Source organism: Geospiza fortis, unplaced genomic scaffold, assembly GCF_000277835.1.
Source record: "Geospiza fortis unplaced genomic scaffold, GeoFor_1.0 scaffold408, whole genome shotgun sequence".
In the NCBI taxonomy this organism is placed as follows: domain Eukaryota; kingdom Metazoa; phylum Chordata; class Aves; order Passeriformes; family Thraupidae; genus Geospiza; species Geospiza fortis.
Window position 1 is genome coordinate 6,319,776 of NW_005054330.1, and position 13,146 is coordinate 6,332,921.

Here is a 13,146-nt window from a genome sequence, read left to right on the forward strand (position 1 = left end):
TCTGTGGGTCTCCCCGCCGGACGGCGGGGGCTCCTCTTCCGCAGCCGCCCGGGGACGGTCGTGGTCCGAAGGCAGCGCCGGCACTTGTCACCAGCGGCACCACGGCCACCCCTGTTCTCCCGCCGGGCCCAGCTGGGGCTGCATCCCTCGTTCCGTAGCGGTGCGGGCCCGGGGCCCCAGAGGCGGCGGGATGAGCCCTGCGGGATGGTGCTCTGCCCTCGGCCTGCGGGGTTGTGTAATGCCGGAGGGGAAGTGGCTCCGCGAGGGTTGCAGTGGGATTTCGGCTGGAAAGGCAGCGGGAGCAGTTGAGCTGCCAGCCCTGCCTCGTGCGCCCGCCGGTCTCTTTTTCTCTCCCGTTTTGCACTGAAGAGCCCGTGTTCTACAGCAGGATCCGCCGGTTCACAGCCCAGTGCGCAGCGCGCTCGGTGCAGTGGGAACAAGCTTTTCCAGCTCTCTGCAGCCGGATCTGGGTCGCGCACGATGTGGGCTGATGCTTGCAGCATTCTGGACCCGACAGCGGAGAGCACAGGCTGCTCGCAGGAGCCCCGGTGCTGGGCCCCGCAGGGGGACGGTACAGCCGACTGGTCTGCTCCATGCCCCAGTCCGTGGCTGGCTGTTCAAGGGCAGCGACACGAGCAGAAGTAGAGGCAGATGGGAAATCATCGGCTGCTCTGACTACCAAGCCCGTAAAATCTTCAGCCTACTATTTAGGACAGGATGGAAAACTAATTGCACTTGGATTACCTTTTCCTACTTCCTCTAAGACCACCACAGTTTGAATTGTGCATGTTTCTGATAATTGGTGTACCAAAACTTAGTTGATTCACTAATGTATTGAAAATCTAGCTGTGCTGAGCTGCTCTGCTGTCAGTTACAGCTGAGTGGTGGAATGTGGAGATGAGCTCTCTGTTTATTTTTGAGTCTAATCTTTGCTTTTTCCATGTAGGGTGGTGAGGATTTTCCTGTGCTATACAGCTGGAACTGTTATTACTTGTCCTGCATGAGTGCCATCCCGAATGGAGAGCCTCTTGGGCACCCTGGATGCAGTGGAGGTCACATTTAAATTCTGATACGGTTTTTCACACCCATAGAAGCTGCTGCTCCAGTCACACAGGGTGCCCTGATCACTGTAGGTCAGCTTCCCTTCACAGACCTCTCACATGTGTGACTTGAATGTCCTTGTGGACTTGAACTATTTATTTCTGAGTTGAAGAGAAAAAAGGGTCTTTTTCAAGCACATTGTAACATGCACTTCCTTTGTGGAAAGCCCGTGGTGTTTCCTCTGAGCAGCAGGCTGTTACAGTAATCCTGCATCAGCCAGTGGTGCCAGGCACAGTGGAGACTTTACCCCTTTGAGCCCTCAGCTGCCTTTCCCTCAATGGCTTTTTATTGCACCATTGTTCGTTTACTCTGGGCTCCTCTCTGTGTTGATAGACATGTAAGGGCTATAGCAGAAATGTATGGCTGACTGGGAGGAAATGACCTAGGGATAATAATTCTGGGCTGTAGTGCCTCTGGGCAATTTAAAACCTTTTTTTTCAAGCCTCCATTCAGCTGCTGTGCCCTAAAGGACTGACTGTGCTGATGGCAATTACAGAATAGGCAGGTGCCAAACATAGTTGAGTTAAAGCTTGGTGTGTACTGCTTGCTCCCTGTGAGCACCCAGCATGCTGTAAAATCCATCTTGCTTCCACAGCTCTGTCAGCAGAGCTCTGACATGCAGGTGACAGGTCTTCCTCTCCAGTTACCTTCTTGGCTATTAAAGGACTTTCTTCCTGTGCAGGCTTTCCTTTAATAGGAGCTGCCTTCTATGGAGTCCTTGGTTTGCTATCACTGTAATCTGTAGCTGGCCAGAAATATCTGTGTGGGAGGACAGGTTAAACTTTTCACCCTTTGTATTGCTGGTGGTTAGAGTCCTCAGTCTTTATGCCCAAGTTCGAGTGGTAAACAGAAGTGGAAGATTGCCTGAGCAGCTCTGTGTGAAACAGGAGACTAAGAACTGGCATTAATTTCCTCTCGCTCGTTTGCATTGGCTCTGTCTTTGGCGACGTGTGCTGGGTTAGTAGCTCTTGCTTTGTCTTGGCCAGTGCAGTGTCTGTTCCCATGGAAATGGGGCTGGGAGAGGTGAGTGTCAGCCGAGAACTTCGTCTGGATCAACTTCTGCCTCAAGTGCCGGTGGATGGATGGCGTCCGCAATCTTCCCTCCTGCCCCTGCTTCGCTGGGGAACTGTTTGAGGTGCAGCCCTGGAGGCATTGCAACAGTTTGCATTTGTACAGGAATCCTGATACAGTAGCAAACCAAGTGGGGTTAAAGTTGTTGGGGGCTGCTGTAGAGGTAGTGAAACCCTGAAAAGAGGCAAATTTTGTGATTTCTCTTATTTTGTCAGTTGTTGTACTGTTTGGGCTCTTTGCATGCCTGCAGGCAGCATCCATTTCAGCTGGCTGGCTCTGAGAACATCAGCTGATGGAGCTGCTGGTACTCTTGAAATGCTTGTGTATCTTTTTTGCTTCCTTTATCCTGTCTTCATGCTGACAGATATTGTGGGCCTGTGCTGAGAAGAAAGGGCTTTGTAAGATGCCTAATGCTTTTCACCCTTCTGCCATTCCCCAGTTCTTTGTTGAGGAGGATAAGTCTAAAACCCAGTGCTATCAACTGCTAACTTCAAATCTGTTGTGTCAATGAGTCCAGTCAGTCCTATGCTAGCTGTTTTAGTTCTGTACTTGGAGTCTGAAATTTGAAAATATTGTTAAATATTCTAGGTGTTTTCACTCTTTAAAGCAAGAGCCAATGACCAAGTCCTTTGGCTTTGTGTAATGTTTTTGAAATAGGCTTTTCTTTCTGAAATGGTGAGAATGAGCTTACTGTGTCTTAGACCGCAGCAGGTCTCCAGACCTGTTTCCTTACATTTCTTGGATTTTGGGGCTTTGGCTTCTTGTGCTTCTGCTCTGGTAGTGCTGCCACCTGGTCAGAGCAAGCAGGGGAGACGAGTCTGATGAGTTGTAAGTGCTAATGCCACTTCTGGAGTTTAACGCTTCAAGGATATATAAAATGTTTCTTCCTCAGAATGTAACCCTTCCTCTCACTCCTTTGTGCTCAAAACCCAGCCTCTGACTATGGTATGAAGCTGCCAATCCTGCGCTCCAACGCAGAAGACCAGATTCTGTACCAGACCGAGCGCTACAATGAGGAAACCTTTGGCTACGAAGTTCCCATCAAAGAGGAGGGTGACTATGTGCTGGTGTTGAAGTTTGCAGAGGTCTATTTTGCACAGTCTCAACAGAAGGTAAGCAATAGCTCCTTGTCTGCCTCTGATGTGAGTTCCTGGCTAGGACTGTGTGTGCTCAGGTTACCTCTGGTGCTTTGCATGCTGGAGGAAGGAATAAGTTAACTGAGGTCCCAACCTCTGCCAGGTTCTGAACCTTTAGAGCTCTTTCCACATTCTACCTATACAGTTGGACTGGAAGACTTAATTTTAAAGTAGTCAAACATAAGCAAGTAAACATAACTAGCAATAGAGTTTTACAACCTGTTTAGGCTGTGCTGGCTTTGAGAAGTTTTTTTCCTTTTTCTTGAACACTTGCTTCTGACATGACAGCATAGTTATGCTGAAGGAAGTATTGCATAGATTGAAGCAGGGAGGTGGTCTGGGTTAAATAGCCTACTCAAAACAAGTTTTACAAATGTAATAAGACTTGATGCTGGTTCAGTCTGATCTCGAAAGCAGAGTTAAATTAATCTGCTTTTTGCTTTTTAGAGAAGAATAATCCTTGTCCACTTTTGAAACCCCTCGTATACAGAAGTGGAAACAGAAGCAAGCAGAATTCAAAGCCCTGTGATAAATTGGGGTAGGAGTGGTTTGGGTTTTAGTCTGGCTTTCCTCTGATTCCATCAGCTTCTTTAGAGCTGATCTCTTTAAGCACTGTGCTGCCTTCCTGCCAGAGAAGTATTTCAGGGAGCAGAACTGGTGGGGCTAGCTTACAGAACGGATGCAAAAAGCAGCCTCAGATTAAACTGAAGGGCTGAGGTATCTTTGGTTCCTCTTCCTTCATGTAGTTCTGCTGGGATTCCCCAGGTGCTGCGTGAAGTTTGAGTCATTACAGCCCCAAGGAGGACTTTCACTCTGAGTTCACAGATGTGGTTAGCAGTTAAACATCTTACCTCCTTCAAACCCTGTGTTCTTCACCAGCTTGTTTCCTCTTCTCTGTTCTGCTGCAGGCTGTTAGTTAGAAATGGCTTCATTCCCTAGGGTGTGGTGTGTCACAGCCACCCCAGAGTGGTAGGAGCAGGTCTTCAGACGGGAGAAGAGTTGTGAAAGAGAAGCATGAATAAACTAGAATGAAAATGTGCTGTCCTCAGGTCTGAACAGCAGATGTAGGGGCTGTTTTAAAAGGAGGAGGCAGATTTCAGGGTATTTGGAAGCTTTAGTGCTTGTTAATGCTTTAGTGTCTTTACCTGGCTGGTTTTGGGCTTTGAATCCTTCCCAAAGGAGTGGGCCAGGACATGTTACAATGCTTTCTGGCTCTGTGTACATAAAAAGCAGAGACCTTTCCTGTTCTGTTCCCATTTCAACTGTCACGTGCCTGAATCTGCTCTGACTCTGTCATTTCTTCCACCCTGAAGGTATTTGATGTTCGCTTGAATGGCCACGTGGTGGTGAAAGACTTGGACATTTTTGACAGAGTTGGACACAGCACAGCTCACGATGAGATCATTCCCATGAGTATCAAAAAGGGAAAACTGAGTGTCCAGGGAGAGGTTTCAACATTCACAGGAAAGCTCCACATTGAGTTTGTAAAGGTAATAAGCTTTTCAGGGCAGAGCCTTGATCTTCCCCTTCCCCTTCTTACCCAGTCATGTGCAACTGTGTGCTGGAGGAGGAGAGGTGTTGGTAGGTGGGGAGACCATTCCTGTTCTCAGAGCTGCAGCACTGACTGCTGCTTTTGCTTTTTCTAGGGCTACTATGACAATCCAAAAATCTGTGCCCTCTACATCCTGCAAGGAACAGTGGAAGGTAAGCACAGTTTCTGAGCCAGAAGGCTCTTCCCCCTTGGAGAGCAGCCTGTTGCTTCTCAGACTATGAGATCATAGCTTTTCTGACCCACATCTGCCAAAATTGTTTCTCTTTCACTGAGTTCCCACAGAGTGAAGTAGGTGTGTACTGTCCTCATTCTCCTCTAAGTCACAAAGCTTGTGTCATTCTGGAGTGAGAAAAATCAATTTGTTTTGGAATTTCCTGTATATGGGGTAGAGGAGAAGGGAACATGTCTGGTCAGTCTCAGCTTATAGCTACAGATAAATACCCTCTGGCCTTGGATGTCAGCAGCAACCCTGCAGACAAATAATTTACAGCTATTTTAGCTAATGCTTAAATATTTCTTACCTGGAGCTTTGTTTTGCCTTTTCAGCTTTAGGACAAGGCAGTATTTTTTTCCAGATACCAGTTCCTCTGGATAGCTCCGGGGAGTGCTGGAAAGGTCCTTGTTCTTTTATCACCCTCTTTATAAGTGAGCTGGAATTGGAGCCCCTCTAGCTCCTGAACTAGGAATGTTTAGGTTCCCTCTCTGACCAAAACATCAATTTGCTTTACTATAGGGTGGTCAGGGATGGTCAGGTGCTGCTGAAGATTTGGTAAGAACCTTGTGGCTAGCTGGCACCTGCAGCTCAGGCCCAAGGCTCAGAAGGCTGGATTTGAGTGGGGCTTGGCCATGCTGCTCTCACAGCTCTAGCTTTGAGGGGTGCAGTGATGTGGAGTAGGACTGCTTATGAAAAGGGATGTTCCTGTTCCTGTTTGCACCTGCAGGCTGGTCCTGCAGGCAGCAGGTGCTTGTTCTTGACTAGATCTTACTGAGCAGCTGCAGTATTTGAATGTGTGCTTTTGTGCATTAACTTGTCCATGTGACACGTTGATGGTGTGGAAGGATGAAGTTTTTCTCCAGGCTGGGTCCTTGGATGCTCTTATCTTGCAAAGAAAAGAAATAGTGGTGTGATCCTCTGTGGTAGAAGATATTCCTCTCTTCTGGGGTGTTCTGGTTGTGGTTTTGGTGGGGTCTCAGGTGCCCTCCGGCTGATGCTCATGTTGGATTGGGGAGAGGGGAAGGAAGTGTCTCGAGTGAACTCCCAATTTACATCCTGCCTGCTTGCAACCTTTTGTCTTGTTCAACAGATGTTCCAAAGCTGCAGCCACACCCAGGCCTGGAGAAAAAAGAAGAAGATGATGATGAAGATGACTATGATGATGGTTCCAGTGTCAAAAAACAGGCAAATAAGAACCGGGTTCAGTCAGGCCCACGCACACCAAACCCCTATGCCTCGGACAACAGCAGCCTCATGTTTCCTATACTGGTGGCCTTTGGTGTCTTCATTCCTACCCTCTTCTGCCTCTGCCGATTGTGAGAGCAAGCCCCACAGTGCATCAGCCCAGGGGCTGGGAGGGAAGGAGTTGGACCAAATATGGTTGCTTTCAATTTCTCCATATTGTTCATAATTTAAGGAAAAAAAAAAAAAAGAGATGATTCATTTGGAATGAATAGCAATGAATAGCAGGTCCAGGTAAGAGGGAGCTTACCTTCCCCCTGCCAGCAAGCAGCAAGGCCCTCGCCTTCCCCTTCGCACCATGTGCAGCCTCTGATTCTCCCTGGGGCATCCGAGAGTGAACTGAGTCCTGGCTGGGTGTGTTTTGGGCCATGAAAGCTGAGGCTGCCAGTCCTGGGCCGTGTCCCACACTGAGAGAAAGCCATGTGCTGTAGGATCTCTGCCTTTACTGGGTGGAATATGGTTCCTTAAGCAGGAAAGCAATTTTTAAAACAAGGCTGGGGTACACATTTTGTCCAGGAGTGTGGAAGTGTTGTGGTGCTGTTGGGTGTCAAGCGACTGCAGAGGACAGAGCCTGGCTCAGCATCTCCCTGAACATGTGCAACACAATGTATGGTACTCGCCTGCATAAAGATACCAAGGCTCCAGACCAGCCTCCGTGGAGACAGTTCCCTCATAAGACTGCAAGCTGTGCCAGGAGCAGAGGGATTTATCTGGCCTGATTTGCTGCACCAGTTGGGAGAGAATTTCCTAGTCTGGCAATTGCAATGTTTGTTCCATCGCAGAGGGATTCTGCTGTAGCCTGCGAGAGGCTGACGTTGTTAGCGTCTGATCAGATGCACTTGTTTTCTGTATTGATTATGGCTTTTGTTTCCTTTAATATCCTTTTATTTTCAAAGGTTTTGTTTTAAGCCCAGTTCCTTGTTTTGCCTTTCCTAGCAAGTGACATCTACTTTGGAAGAAGCTGAGAATCAGGTGAACTGGAGAGGAGGTTTGGGGCTTGTTCCTTAACCTTCCTCATGGTGAGCTCCCTTCTCTGTGACTCTAAACAACCTGTGCCGTAGGACAGAGAGCAGAGCAACCTGGTGGATGCTCCCTGTGGTGTCTCATTCCCTCTGTAGAGACCAGCCCTGCCTGTGGCAGTGAGAAGTGGAGCTGCTCAGTGTTTGCAGTGAGTGAGTTTGCATATCCAGGCCCTGTAGTGAAGGGGCAGATGTCCAACTTTTCAGTCCTGCAGAGCAAGGCGGTTTGTTGCCATCCAGAGATCTGGAAATGAGCAATGCACTGGAGACAAGGTCACCTGCTTCCCCTGGGGATATTTCTGCAAGAAGCTTCTGTTTTCACATGCAGAGCCTGTGCCTGCCTGGCAGAGGCTGAACAGAGAGAAAGCCACTGCTGTGCCTTCTGGTCCAGAGCTGCAGGCCCTGAGGAACTGCCTTCCCACAATCTTGGCCTCCAACATGTTGAGCATTTCTGGCTGACCAGGAGGGAGATGTTCTGTGCTGGAGCAGGATCCATCCCAGGCAGGGTTGGGGTTTTGTGGATCAGCTTTGTTGCTGCTGAGCTCTGGGTTCACAGAGCTTTACCTCATGCTCTCCCCATTGTCCTCAGAAGTGTTCTGTCTTTCCCTGGAGCAGTGGCACCGAGCAGTGACCTCTGCTGCTCTGCCTCTCTGGGTTTTCCTAGCAGTTGTTTCTGGGTTTGATCCCCTGCAGTGGCTCAGCCTTTCTTTCAGCAGGGTCAGCAGAATTGCCAAGTTCCTGGCCGGGGAACTGGAGGAGCAGCCTGTTCTGTTCTGCTGGGCCCAGGCAGCCGAAGGCTTCCCTTCCTCTTATCCCTCAAGCTGTGGTAGGAGCTGTCAGCTCAGGGTCTCCAGAGTGGAAGCTGGGGGAGGTGACAAAATGCTGCTCTCTGCATCAGTGCCACTGAACCTTGCCTTTCTGATCACATCAGTGCTACAGGCCTGACCCCAATTCTGTATCTGTGAGCTGAAAAACAAGCAGGACCTTCATTATCTTCTCTCTAACTGCACAAGGGGTAGTTTGGGACAGAAGGAAGAGAGTCCCTGCCCCAGTTAAAGGAGAATCCAGGCTTTAGAGAGAGCAGATCTTGAAGAACAAACCTTAGGATGAAAGGTGGTAAGCTTGGAGCTGTCTGCTTCATCTTCTAGCTACTGTTAAAATCCTAATACCTACAAAACTATTATAAAATATGAGCTCTGATTTGTTCAGTGACAGTGCCTGCAGATATTCTCCAGAATTTTTAGGATTGCTCTGGATTGAAGATACATTTAGATCTTTATCAGTTTTGAGAATCATGAACTGTGCTGATTTGTTAAGCAAAGAACCTGGGGTTGAAAGCAGGCATCTCTCTAAGGAGCTGCTCTCCTCCAGGCCTTTTAGGGTGCATTTTATTTGAGCATCCTTGAAGCAAGGAATCACTCGGCCTCTTGTGACTCACCCAGTAATCTCAGCACCTTGCCTACCATGGGTGTGTTTAGATGTGCAGAAGTTGGAGACAAGTCTTTTAGGATAGTTTATCCTGGCCTCTCCTAGCAGCCAGGACACCCATTTGGTGCCATCAGCTGCCCCAACACAGAGCTGTACAGGGTCTGATCCAGTTTGTTCTAGTTGCTCAGATCAAATGAATTTGTCTTCTTTGAATAAGAATAGGGAGGAGAAACAGTTCATCCATCATGGCTTCAATTTAGTTGTTTTGGCTCTGGATTTGTGATCTTTCTCACTACAAAGCTGGTTTCTGGGGGGTTCCTGACCCTGTTAAGGTCCTATGAGCAGCTTCCTTCCTGGTCCATCCTCTCCTGACAGGTTTGCTTTGGAAGGAGCCTTCAAACAAAGCATGTGGGAGCACCAAGGATGGTGGGGGCTGGCCAGTCAGCACCTTTCTGGGAATGGAGTACTCCAGCTCCCCTGGCCATCTCTGTCTAGCATCTGCAAGCCAGACTCAGGGGTGTAATGAGATACCTGGTCCTGACCAGGGAAAGAAAGTGTTTAGGCTGGCTGTAGCTTTCCAGAATGAGTGTTTGAGGGAATATCCAAGACTGTTTAACTGAGGCAGGTCAGAGACAAGCCTGCTTGTGCTGATTCCTCTGCCAGCAGCAGGCAGATGGAGTGCAGCAGTGTGGGGAGCTGGGTCAGAACAGACCCTGGCTTGATTCCTGTTGTGTAGAGAGGGGCAGATACGGCAATTTTAGTAAAGCTTCCTCTTAATAAAGGGAAAATCACTGTCTATGATGATTCAGGCCTGGATCCAGCCTCAGAATAATGGTTTCAAAGCTTATTTTAATTGTCCCATCAGCCCCTCCTTTAAGCCAGGCTATTGAAGTCTTCTGTGTGTGTGACTAAACATCTCTGACCCTTTTGAGTGTCCCAGGTGGCAGTGAACAGAAAGCCAAATGAATTCCCTTCTCTTTTTGGTGCCTTTGTCTCAGGCTTTGAATAAAAGTCTATTTGATGGAGCTTCTTTTTTTTTTAAGGAGCTTCTGAGTTTTTTCTTTTTCTTCAAGGGACAGGCATTCCCTGCCGTTGAGATCAGATGGGAACTGTCTCCCTGTCCCCAGATGTCAGCTCTGGAGGTCACAGCTGAAGTAGAGAACTGTGAGCAAGTATCTTTATTTTCAACCCTTGAAATCAATGGAAGAAAAGTCTAGCAGGGGATAAAAGAACTTGAAGAGCTCCTTCAGGTCTGGTGTGCCCCAGAAATTGCCTGAAGGCAGGATGGAGAACTTCCAGACAGTCTGGTGCCTGGGTGTCTGTGCAGTTCAGAGCTGAGTGAGTCACACTGGGTCCTGGGAGCTGTTTGGCACTTACAGCTTCTGGGTGCACAGTGGGGCTTGGGGGGTCCTGCACCCCTGATTTACTCACTGAGGGCTTGCCCCGTGCTGCTTCGGTCTGAACAGAGCAGTGCCTTGTCCCTTGGCCTTTAAGTTGAAATGGGATTGCAACAGCCAGGGAGGTGTCTTGCTACAGGAGCTCTGGGCTGAACAAGCCTGTTGCTGATAGAAAACAGCAGGAGGGAGAGAGCCATGAGAGCAGCTTCAGCCCTTGATGTGAGACAGATTCTGAGCAGCTGCGAGGTACCAAGTGTGTCAGGCTCTGTTTGGTGCTCAAATGTGGGAGAGATCCGTCTGCTTCTTGCACGTATGATGGGGAGGGAAATATCCTTGCTGAGAATCCAAGGGAAATGGGAGCTGGGCCAGCACTGAGCTGATTTACCTACTGGCACTTCTGCATCTCCACAACAAATGCCAAAGCCTAATACAATTCAAGGATGCTATTTTAACGTCGGCCTGGTTCCACCAGTCTGTCTCCACAGGCTGGTCCCAGGGAGGCTCACAGAAGTATTCTCAACGGCACAAACACGCCAGGCTGGAGCTGGGAAGGCTCAGAAATGTGATCCCACAGATGGGCCTCCTGTGCTGCACCCCTGCTTTGTGCTGCCCAGCAGGTCTGGGGCACATGCATTCACCTTGGATCCAAATGGATTCGACCCAGGAGTATTGTAGCATTGAAAGGTGCTGGGATGGATGGGAGAGGTGAAAGCAGGTCCATGTCTTCCGGGACTCTGGCTTGCTCAGAGTTTATTGCTGTATATTAAATACTATTTTTGGAGATTGAGGGGAAGATGAGGGTGGGGAGGGATGTGATGATGCTGTCCCCAGTCTGATTGGTGGGATGCTACTGCAGGTTATTGATAGGTTTTGATTTTTTTTTTTTTCCCAAAAAGTGCTTTATCTAAAAAAAAATCAACAGAACAAGTGCTTTCCACCCTCCTAGAAACTGTGCTGGCAGATTAGAAAATGTGAATAATCTTTTGCAAACATCAAAGGTTTCTGCTAAAGAATTCGTTTGATGGAGATTTGAAGGCAAGGGGCAAAGTACAGCTTGAACCAGTTTAGCTGGGAAGAGTGTGAATCCAGGAAATGCAGGATCTCTGCCCTGGAGTTGTCCCCTGTCACACGTAATGGGGATGTGCTCTCCTGTGCTACCATGGCTGTTCTGTCACACTGTGGCAGTTCCTGAGCTGGTGCTCTGGAGCAAAGCAGTGGCTGGAAACTGGCTGGCAAGTGGGGGGCTTGAATTTTTTGTGGTTTTCTCGGGGGCTTTGTGCATTCAGGGCTTTCCCACTTGAGAAGCAGCTGGGTTGGTAAAGGAGCCCCGGAGCCTGTGAGAGCAGAGGCAGGATCTGTGCTCCATGCCAGGAGGCAGCAGCCAGGCCTGTGAGCTGGTGGTGGTGTTTGGGTCCTGTTGGGGTAGCAGCAGTTGGCACATGGTCCCACCACTCCATTGTGCCTGGCTGGGGATGTGTGGAAGTGACCTGTGGCACTGGCATTAAGGACACATCACAAACTACTTAAAGCTGCAGGTCTACGTTGTCTGTAAAGGCTGAAGCAGTGTGAGGAGAAATCTCCATCTGTACATGTCACCAGTACAAAGGGGTTTTGAGGAGGATTTTTTATTTTACTGCCCATTATTCTGTGTTATAACAACTTGCAGTGACATTTTTTAGTTTGTTTTGCAGCAAGCTTGGGCCCTAGGTGAAAAGCACAGATACCTGTTTCTGATTGCATCAGCTTTGCAGGGACTAGTTTGGGGGAGATGGGCATGGGGGTGGGTTATTTTATTTTTGGTACACGGTAGCAGTTTTATTTTTTAATTTTCCCAGGATGTTTGGCTGAGGGAATGTTCTGAAATCTACTGTCTGGCAGTTTAACCAGCAGTGTGCTAAAGGAAAATAAACAAAATTATATTGTCACTTGGATGAGATGGTTCCTCTTTTCTGGTGGTGGGGGCAGAGGAGCCCCCTCTGGTTTACACCCACGTGAGGGAGGCTGAGCCTGGCTGACTGCTGGGTAACACTGTGCTGCTGCCTCCAGTACAGCCCTGGTGATCTCTTGCCCATTGTTTTGAGTGATAAAGTGCAAATTGAATGGTACAACATCCTCTTAAAAGTGCTGATGTGGTTGTTGCTTCCTGCTCAGAGCCGGAGCACCAGAGAGATGTAATCTGCTTTCTGGGCTTTGCAAGCTGCCCCCCTTTCAGCTTGAAACCGTGTCAGAGGCAGCTGGGGCTGGAGCTGGAGCAGAGAGGAAGCAGCAGCCTTGTGCTCCAGGTGCCTGCTCCTGGGGAGGTGCTTTCCTGGAAGGCCTGGGTCTGTCCTTCCTTAGGGATAGAGGCACCAAGCCCATGCAGCAAGGAGGATTTAGGAGCACTGGTGCAGGCGGTTTTTTTTGAAATAGCACTTGGCTGGCAGTAGCAGGAGTGTGCTGCTCACAAGCCACAGCAAGCGTCACAAATCACTGCTCAAAATCTGCTTCCAGTCATCATGAGTATGTTCAGTGTTGGCTGAAGTCCGAGAAGAGGATGCAGATGTTTGTTGCTCTTGCCCCAGTTCCCCAGAGGGCTGCAGGTGACTCTTGGCAGCTCTTGCGTGCCTGCTGCGGGCTGGTGGGCTGCCCCTCTTGGGGAAGAAACACATTCTTTCCTCCTTGTGTTGATACTTTGAGTCCCTCCAAGTGCGACCTCCCCGGTTTTTGCCACCAGGCTGGGGAGGCTCGTCCGATGTCTGCCACCGCCCCCCGGGGGCACCCTGTCCTGTCGCTGTCCCGCTCCCCAGGGACAGCAGCTGCGCCGTGCCCGGTGCTGGGCCCTCCATGGCATCCTCCTGCTAACGCTGCCCCTCCCCGAAAAGTGCTCGTCACCGTCCCCTGCACGGAGCGGGGCTCTCGGGGGACACCTGCTCTGTGTCACCGGCTGCGCTGCGGGCTCAGGCCGTGCCTTCAGAGCCGGGAGCCCAGCGAGGGGTGACGGCCGGGC

The 13,146-nt window shown here is 49.5% G+C and overlaps 1 protein-coding gene across 1 annotated transcript; it reads left to right on the forward strand.

Annotated features, from left to right (window-relative positions):
• The first annotated feature begins 3,106 nt into the window (after positions 1-3,106).
• On the forward strand, positions 3,107-12,091 carry MLEC (malectin). Its single transcript, XM_005421491.2, has 4 exons — positions 3,107-3,284; positions 4,622-4,798; positions 4,955-5,012; positions 6,165-12,091. The coding sequence occupies exons 1-4, from the start codon at positions 3,120-3,122 to the stop codon at positions 6,392-6,394; spliced, it is 630 nt and encodes a 209-aa protein (XP_005421548.1). The 5' UTR covers positions 3,107-3,119; the 3' UTR covers positions 6,395-12,091.
• The last annotated feature ends 1,055 nt before the right edge of the window (positions 12,092-13,146 follow it).